This window comes from Poromitra crassiceps (genome assembly GCF_964638095.1).
Source record: "Poromitra crassiceps genome assembly, chromosome: 14".
In the NCBI taxonomy this organism is placed as follows: Eukaryota; Metazoa; Chordata; class Actinopteri; order Beryciformes; family Melamphaidae; genus Poromitra; species Poromitra crassiceps.
This window is the reverse complement of record NC_139633.1, coordinates 9654136-9664363: the sequence shown is the minus strand read 5'-3', so window position 1 is coordinate 9664363 and position 10228 is coordinate 9654136. Positions and strand designations below refer to the sequence as shown.

At 40.7% G+C, this 10228-nt stretch overlaps 1 protein-coding gene across 1 annotated transcript; it reads left to right on the top strand.

Annotated features, from left to right (window-relative positions):
- The first annotated feature begins 4033 nt into the window (after positions 1–4033).
- On the top strand, positions 4034–9358 carry degs1 (delta(4)-desaturase, sphingolipid 1). Its single transcript, XM_083650859.1, has 3 exons — positions 4034–4226; positions 6835–7577; positions 9190–9358. The coding sequence occupies exons 1-3, from the start codon at positions 4145–4147 to the stop codon at positions 9334–9336; spliced, it is 972 nt and encodes a 323-aa protein (XP_083506985.1). The 5' UTR covers positions 4034–4144; the 3' UTR covers positions 9337–9358.
- The last annotated feature ends 870 nt before the right edge of the window (positions 9359–10228 follow it).

The window sequence follows — 10228 nt, the reverse complement described above, 5'->3', positions numbered from 1 at the left end:
ATGACATCGCTGATGATGTGATATACATTGTCCATCTGGGCCCTTCTTGAACTAACTTCTCTCTCTTTATTAAAAAAAAATACTAACTTAAATTAACTTTACCACTTTTCCTTCAGATGTTGTAGTTGTCATAGACTGTGTTGCATAGTTGATTGCTCTATTGCTGACAAAAATGTGATATTGTAAGTCGCTTTGGATAAAAGCGTCTGCCAAATGACGTAATGTAATGTAATTGTGACATCATCAGTGATGTTATCAGTGACATCATTATTGACCAAAATTATCTTATGACATCACTGATGATGTCATAGGCAATGTGACATCATCAGTTGGACAAAAATGTATTGATTGATTGATTTCATTTTGAATAAAGAATGACAAAATCTATGTGACATTAGACAGTTTGTCCGGCCATATAACCATGTAATGTTAGCAGAGAGCCAGAGACTGGAAGTAACTTGTTATCCTACTTCACACAAAAGTTGTCAGGAACCCACAGACTTTAGCTCCTAAGAGTCTTAATGATGAGATGTTACTTAATGTGATGTTGTAATCTGTGGATTGACTTTACAACTTTCCTTGAGTGATATGTACTCTTATTGTGAACTATTGTTGTTGTTGGATATATAGGCTATAATGTTATATCCAATTTGGAATTTTATCCATGTGATATGTATTGATGAATTTTTTCTACATGTATACTCTAAAAATGTTATCTTATTTACTGTTAATTATTGTTGTTGGCTGTATGTAGGCTATAATGTTATCATCTAGCCACACCCACTGTTCCCTAATCAAGCTCACCTGAACAATTTTCAGGGTGTGGCCAGCCTGTATATATACCTCACTGACATGAGTCAGTCTTTTAAAACCTGATGAAGGTCTACTACCGAAACGTTGTTTCCCTATTTATCTTCTAATAAAGAGTTTACCGGTAAGGTCAGTGTCATGCGGGATTTTCTCTACTTTTAGTTCATTTTCCATCCTACGCACCTGATTTAAAGTTTTTTTAGGTGTGCAACAGCTCTTTCACAGACTTTGCAGGAACCCACAGTAACCTAAAGATTAAGTCTATCGTGTTAGCTCCGCCTACCCATCAAGTTCATAAATGCTGCAATACTGAAAATACATCAGATAGTGACATAACAGACATTTATTTACATGAAAATCTTTGAGATGATCACTTTAACATTATTAACAAACATGTATAACAACATTGCAGTCCTTCATGTGCATTTAACATTAACTAATATTTGTAAATGTTATTCATGTTGTTTATTAGTAAATGCAATAGTTAACATTTGTTAATGAACAGTTAATGTAAATTGGTACCAACGGACAGTAAATGTTTTATGATAACATTACCATTAATTCTTCAAATTCCTTCTATAGGGGGCCCTGGGGGCCCCTAAAAAAAATTACAGTGCACCTGAACGCAACATGCAAAATACCCGCTGAATAAGTGTCCAAATGTTCATGTCATTCTGGCCAATATCCACTTCTGTTAACATTTCAGTCTGGAATATGGAATATCTTTAAATAATCTTTATGACTAAAAGGCTAAAATCTCATGTGTAAGACATGACTGTTCTACATTGAGGAAGTTTGAAGTAAAAATGTAAATAATTAACTCGTTTGGTTTTGGATTTATTTAGCTTCAAGAGTGCATTTCTGTTCTTGTGTGACCCTTAACACAGGCTTTGAGAATCCCGGGCCACTTACTGATACAGTATATGCTTAAATACTTATGCTTAAATTAACCCACCCAGTGAGAAAAGGATCAAATATTGGTGGTTAAGACGGAATAATGACATCACAACTGTTCATTTAAAATGAGTTATTCCTCTAATGGTTTAAAATGCCCCAAATGTTTTTGCGTCGCCGCCAGCCCTCGGCCCTCAGCAAAAATGTGGCCCTTGGTGAAAAGTAATTGGGGACGGACCCCTGGCATACTGAATGCTGAAGTAGGACTGGATGCATAATGATGATATGAGACTAATGGTCTTAGATGTTGGATATGGTGATAAGTGTCTAGTATTCCTGGTTTTAAAGGCTGCATTACAGTAAAGTGATGTAATTTCTTATCAGACTGTTCTAGCTGTTCTATTATTTGCCTTTACCCACTTAGTTATTATTTCCACATTACTGATGATTATTATTCATAAAAATGTCAGTGTTTCTATTTTGTGAAAGGACTGGTCATCCCTACAATAAATGGTAAATGGTAAATGGCCTGCATTTATATAGCGCTTTTATCCAAAGCGCCTACACACCATCGGGAGCAAGGAGGGTTGGGTGTCTTGCCCAGGGACACAGCGACAGCAGCTGGGAGGGAGCGGGGATCGAACCGCCAGCCCTTGCGTCATTGGCCGACCCGCTCTACCTCCTGAGCTAAAGCCGCCCCCTTTTTTTGCAGTCCCTTCCTTGCAGCAGCCAGCAGGGGGGGGGGGGGGGGGGGGGGGGGGGGGGGCTTAGAAAATGAATAGCCCTGGGGCCCATGGTACGGCCCTGGGATTGGCTGTAAATTCTGGAGCTTTAGGTCTGGGGAAAAGTTTGGAATTTTGAAATGGGAAATGTGCAAATCCTTTACTTGTTGGACTGTTCCATCAGGGTGGAAAATCCTCTTAAACATTTAGACTATCATAAGACATTAAAACTCTCCTCTAAACCCGATGATGATGATAATAATGAATTCATAAATTGGCTGTAAATTCTGGAGCTTTAGGTCTGGGCAAAAGTTTGGAATTTTGAAATGGGAAATGTGCAAATCCTTTAGTTGTTGGACTGTTCCGGCCTGGTCTGGCCTGCAAAAAAAAAAAAGATAATATTTTTTTGTGTGCCCCCAGTCAGGCCACTCACTGAACAGCAGGCCAGGCGCCGCCTACTGGTTTACTAGTGGTTTTATTACTTTATTCAGGGTTAAAGTGGGTGCATCTCATTGTAAAATTGGACTCGGCCCAAATTGGGCTTCAAACGGCCCAAATCTGGCTTCAAACGGCCCAAATTGGGCTTCAAACGGTCCACATTTTTTGCAGGCCCCCTTCAGACGCCGGCACGCGCGTCGGCCCATATCAGCCTGGCCTGCTTGGTATCTAATGCCCGGCCTGAATTATAATCCCAGTCCGCCCCTGGAAAAGCTCTTAAACATTTATCATAAGACATTAAAACTCTCCTCTAAACCCGATGATGATGATAATAATAAATTCACACTCCTTGGCCACTTTATGCTGCTCATCTGCTGCTGTCGGCTGTTTATTATAAGGAACAACAACCTCCTCCACTGTTGTCCTGCCTGTTCTGCTGTCCAGCAGCTGTTTCTGATGCTGAACCAACAGAGAACTATGGTCCAATCTCAAACCAGTACCAGCCCCTGCCCACTACCACTTCACTATGTGTCACTCCAAATCAAGTTACATTCGCAGCTGTGGAGGGAGGGGCTTTCGGATGAAGGGGAAGGGTAGAAATAAATTGACAGGGATTCCCTCGTCGTCACCCACCCCATGGCAATCGAGCCCTGCTTGCACTCAATTTCCCTTCAGGAAAATACATCTTCTGGCTAAACTGGGGGAGAACTACGAACGTGGCAACCGTGCCGCGGATCTGTCCCCTTGGAGGCCACGCCCTTTTAAAATTGCTCCAGGCTGCACATACTTGCCTAGCCTACTTGGATAATCTTCTAATCTGTAGTGTGTGATGCACAACTCTCATGTTCTAAAGTTGTAGTATTCTGTTTGCAATTAGAGAAAATATCTACAGTTTCTTGTGTGTGATGCAACCCCCCCACCCCCATTGACCCAATAGCCTGTTTGACATTCAGTATAAACCAACTACATACAAAAAGGTCATCTGGGGGAATTTATTTGTTTCCGACTCTGGGAAAGTGAGAAAAACAGTAAAATTCCACAAAACTACTGCATCTCTGTCTCTGAACTATCTCTTGTTTTGGGTTTCCTTTGACAGTCTGGGTTGCTTGTTTCTCTCAGTAGATCTGGCAACCCTGGCGGCAGTTTGTTGGACTCGGGCGGGCCTAACGTAAAGTGAAAGGTCGCAGTTCCCAGGCTGATAGAAGCAGAAGAGAGACTCTTTTTACAACGCCTCTGTAAAACAATAAAGTCGAGATACTCGTGTCTGTAAATTAAGAGAGATGGGGAACCGGGTCGCCCGTGAGGACTATGAATGGGTTTATACGGATCAGCCGCATGCCGACAGGAGGAAAGAAATCCTGGGTGAGCTAACGTTACTTTACCCGTTATTAAGTTTTGGTTATTATGATATACTGTTATCTTAACGTTAGCTAACTAACCTTATTCTATGGGCATAAACATGGTTGATTCATTTGTATTGTCTGTCTTCATCAAGATAGCGTTAACGTAACGCTGACTCTGCTCGCTAACGTTAGCTAACGGTTCCATATCCGGTGTTGTATTTGCCTTTCAGTGCTAGCATAACAACTTCAGCAACAAAAAAATAAGTCACCTAACGCTACTGACGATTAACATGAACTTAGAACCATTAACGTGCTTACATGTCTAGTTGTTTAGATGTACGGGACACATAGTTAGGATACAAATGAGCAAAATTACTTTGCAGCCACTAACGTTAAATCATTGTGCCACTCCCTGGAATGACTTTACATGTCATAACGTTTCACTGTGGCATCGAGATCTCTTATCTCAGCACAGCTCTGCAGTAGTTAGCTAAACTTTTACATTATGAAAGCAAACATTAGCAAACATCCCTGTTCTTCCACAGATAAACACCATAATGTATTGCTCAATGCTCTGACATTGATGCAGTACATGTAGATGTTTGTCATGTTCATAGGCATTTAGTTAGGTTACATATTCTAGTCAAGTGAATAACTTACATTTTGACTGGCAGGTAATATCTAAGAAACCCGTTACCCCTGCAACCAATCTTTATACCAAAGTTTTGTAAATAGTTCTTTTTTTTTACAAATTCCACTTCAAAACCAACAAATCATGTGACTCAACTTCAGTGAACTACACACTGACTGCACTCAAGTTGATCAACCAGGCAGGCATGCCTGTGATGACTTATACCAAAGGGATGAGACATGCTAAAGATCTAATTTTGATGAGTCCAGCTTTCTCTGGATGGAGTTTAGGAGACACTCTTTAAGTTTGATAATTTCCTGTTTCACTCTTAAAGGAACACTCCGCCCATTTTCAACCAGCTTTGTATCATTAGAACATCAGTAGTATATCAGAAAACTGTAAACTGTTTTGAAGTCTGTCATTTAATTTGACAGTTATTGAGTGTTAAAGTGTGGACCAGTGACATCACTGGTCCACACTAACTCAAATTAATAACTCATTAAGTCAAATCAACTCTCAATAACTGTCAAACTATTCATCATTCATCTAGTTTGACAGTTATTGAGAGTTGATTTGAGTTAATGAGTTATTAATTTGAGTTAGTGTGGACCAGTGATGTCACTGGTCCACACTTTAACACTCAATAACTGTCAAATTAAATGACAGACTTCAAAACAGTTTACAGTTTTCTGATATACTACTGATGTTCTAATGATACAAAGCTGGTTGAAAATGGGCGGAGTGTTCCTTTAAGTTTCATCATTTCCTGTGGGCAAAGAAATGCCCGCCCCTTACCCGTCACTACAATTTAATTTGGCCAAATAGCACATCAATCATAAATACAAAATATGTCTCCTTTATGGCAAAGACCCCTGAGCAGTAGTCTTCCATAGCCTTCTGTCTATGTGCAGGGTTTTGTCTCGGATGATTGGGTTTGAGTTGCTTATCTGTACAGCCCTTGTTCCCCTAATGTCTTTTTTCACCGTTAGCATAACAGACACTTAAGTTAATTGGTCATAAGAAAGTCTTACCATTGTGTTGAGACCATAGCCGTAGATAAAGATACTCATTGACAACAGCCGTCTCCTGGGTTGAATAATTCATCTCAGTGGGTTGTAAGTTAACTCCCTCGTACAGCAGTGTCAGGAGACACAAATGCACTGCTATTCTTTACATACAAGGTTAGTAACCTTGTATGTAAAGTATAGCAGTAGGTTAGCATGTCCTTGTTTCCTAGCAGATATTACATAACGTTAAGCTACACATATTACATAGATACATTAAATTGCATATAAAGACCGGATGACTGCTTCTAACTTTAGATGAAGGCTTTAGTTTACAGTATCAGTATTTCTTCAATTACTGGTAGGGCGAAGTGAGAAATGTTACCTGACAGTGAGTATGCTAAATTAATTATCTATTTTAACTCTTCCCAGAATGAGACCAAATTTCTTAGGTTGAAAAAGTGTCAGAATCCCTGTATGTATCATAGTCTCCGATTTCCCGAGACTAGAGCTTTATTAGGCTGTATAGATTTCTTAAATAAATCTTTAGGCTTGTAAGCAATTTCTGAGTTTGCTACAGATCACATGCTTCAGGCCTCTCCCACTGAAGCTGAACAACACACAGTTCCTAGTACACACAGGTGTTTGCTGGTCTACAGTACACACACAGGTGTTTGCTGGGACTTGTTATTTATGCAGTTTACCTGCCCTGTCAACCCCAGTATCTCTTTTGTTGCACACTTCTTGAGGCAAAACAATGCATACTTAGCGCTTTTTTTGTTTGTATTTTTCACCATAATATTTATTAATAATAATAATAATAGGTTGAATTTATATAGCACCTTTCTAGATACTCAAGTGCTTCACATATTATTATTATTGTTATTATTTTTTTCATTTACAAGCCTAGTATGTTTGTTACCATTGTTTCATTGTCAATACATACACTGTACACCTAATTTAACTTGAATATTGTGATTTTGACCCTACAGCCAAATACCCAGAAATCAAGTCACTGATGGGTCCTGATCCGAGGCTGAAATGGATTGTGTGCATGATGGTAACTATCCAGTTTTTAGCATTCTACCTGGTCAAAGATTTGGACTGGAAATGGGTTTTGTTCTGGACTTACGGCTTTGGGAGCTGTATCAACCACTCAATGACCCTTGCCATTCATGAGATCTCCCACAACACAGCCTTCGGCAACACCAAAGCAATGTGGAACCGCTACTTTGCCATGTTCGCCAACCTGCCCATTGGTCTGCCCTACTCGGCCTCCTTCAAGCGCTATCACCTGGACCATCACCGCTACCTGGGTGGGGACGGCGTGGATGTAGACATTCCCACCGAGTTCGAGGGGTGGTTCTTCTGCACACGCTTCCGCAAGTTCATCTGGATCATCCTGCAGCCACTGTTTTATGCCGTCCGGCCCCTCTGCATCAACCCCAAGCCCATCACTCAGCTGGAGATGGTCAATGTAGCCATCCAGCTCTCCTTTGACGTGATCCTGTACTGGCTGTGGGGGGCAAAGCCTGTGGTCTACATGCTGGCTGGCTCCATGCTGGGGATGGGCCTGCACCCCATCTCCGGCCACTTCATTGCGGAGCACTACATGTTCCTCAAGGGCCACGAGACCTACTCCTACTATGGTTCCCTCAACCTGCTCACCTTCAACGTGGGCTACCACAACGAGCACCATGACTTCCCCAGCATCCCAGGACGCAGGCTACCTTTGGTTAGTATCCAGCTGCTAGTGATCATATTATTGTCTGATAATGGTGTTTCACAGATACTATTATGTTCATATGCAATTATTCTCTGAAATTGCAAACTCCTTTAATTATTGATTTTTTTTTCTCCAAAATTAATTTATGTCCTCTCAAAAGTGAGAAGAAAATTCTAGAATTTAACGTGGAGGTGTATGGTCATTGGCAAACTGCCCATTTGGCGTCTTTTGAGTGTTTTTCAGTCATGACCATGGCCTCCTTAGATAAAAGTATATTCGCTTTTTGGGAATGCTGCAAGACAAGTGCACCTCATCATCGTCACGTAGCCTGAAATAGGTCCATATATTTGCAGGATTGGAGAGTGGAATGCATCCAGACACAGCAAGATCTTTTTCTGCTCCATAGATCAGTTAAAGCTACTACGAGGTTTTTACGGCAATGATAATACATTATTTGAAGTCCGTACTAAGTTTGTGTGAAGTCCTGGTTCGTTTTGGTTGCTCGGCAAATGCCAGGCACGCCTGTAGCGCTGTCCGAGCAGCGCCCTTGATAAAAGAATGCAATAAGTTCGCCTTGCATTTTCCAAACATTTCAGGGCGCTGCATGTGAATCTGCCCTTACTGAAGGCTTGTACAGTTGTAGGTTAGGTTGTAGTAAAGGATTTTTTTTTTATATTTTCTGTTCTTATAACCAGGTCCCCAAAATACATCTCAGTAGGACTTAACGGAATATTTTGTCATTATCTTCTCACAACCCTCATGTCAGTTGAAAACACAGGTAAAGAGTAGCCAGGTCCTGGGTCTTCAGAGCTCCAAAAATGATTGGGAGATTACGCCAAACAGCCCATGCATCATAATCCAAGTGTTCTGAAGCCAAACAACTACTGTATATATGAAATATTTGAACTTGAAATGGGTCAAATTTGACTCGAACACAATAGCAGGGTTAATTAATGTGTGTGTTAACAGAATATTGAACTGGGGAACATAGGACCTTGGGCACATAGGACCATGGGAACATAGATATGCTGGGGGCTAACTGATCAGCCTGAACTGAAGCGATGGTTGCTGTTATTTGAAGGCACCTCAAATGTGAAAGGCGGGATTATAGATTGCCAAATCATATTTACAGAGTTTGATGAAATAAAATATGAAGTGCACTTTCAACCAAGAGGAGTCATACCATACAAACAAGCCTTCATATGGCCTCTGGATCCAGTACACTGTCCACTCTCCCCATGTACAATATACTGTATGTAAATGATGTATGTAAGTAATACATGTATACTATGTACTGCCTATCATACGTTTGACTGCATTTGACATTTCTGGCTCAGTGGTTCTCATGGAATTTAATTATGGGTCTCATCTGGGCAACAGTTGTGGTCAAACTAATTTGACCATAACAAAGGCCAAGCGTATGTTTAATAATGTATTTATTTATTTTAGCTCCACGAGCCAATCAGGGTTAGGACAGCCAATACTTACAGCCAATCTCTTTACGACTTCGGATTCATCTGGGCTCATTAACATGTTTACCACGCCTCTTCCACATTTATAATACGTAAGTAACAACGGCATCAAGTGGTGAGTGTTTGTTGTTTTTTTCTTTGTTCCTTAGGTGAAGAAGATTGCAGCGGAGTACTATGAAGATCTGCCTCACTACACCTCCTGGGTGAAGGTCCTCTATGACTTCATTATGGACGACACGCTCAGCCCGTACTCCCGCATCAAGAGGACGCTAAAGGGAGACATCAAGCAGGAATAAGTCTTTTTAACTCTGTCAGGCTTTTCTGGACCAAAGCTGCACCATCCAACCTGACAGCAGCCCACCAACCAGCTTCACGTCCTATAAACACAGCAGCTTCTGCTTACTAATGTGTGTATGACATCATGTTATACTAATGTGTGTATGACATCGTGTATCAATGAGTTTCAACGTGTGATTTCCCTGCACAAGTCACAAAAGCCAATATTGCTGCTTGTATTCATATTTCCCAAAGCAGCACACAATTATTTATCCTGCACGAGCAGGACTAGTGAAGCAAAACCTGCCGACATGCTTCCATAGCAATTGTGGTTGTAAAGCAAAGTTATTTTTTGCAAAGCGTATTGCAAAGGTTGTGTTGGAAATTCTTTGTAACAGAAGTCCATCATTCCAGTCCATCATTTATCAGTACCTAAGAGTTATGTTCTGATTCAATTTTTGTTCTCAATCAAAATTATGATTTGATTCATTTCAACTAGGGAAGTGTATTTCATGAATTGTGCTTCTCAGTCCACCGATACGTTTCATCTTTTCAAAAGTCCTGACCTGTACGTTCACACAGAGGCGAAAGGAACGCTTCACTTATTCGCTCCAGTTGAAATTTCAACTCGAGCAAACGGGTGATGAGGCGGAAATCGTGTAATTTCAGCCACGAACATTTGCGTCTCTTGCCTCGTTTGCGGCGAAATCGACTCGTGCGTTTGCATCGACTTTGTATGTAATCTGGTCACGCGAAAATCGCCCCAGTGTGAACGCACAGTTAATCTGATTAGATTAAGATAGTGTGAACGCACAGTTAATCTGATTAGATTAAGATAGTGTGAACGCACAGTTAATCTGATTACCGTAGATTAAGATAGTGTGAACGCACAGTTACTCTGATTAGATTAAG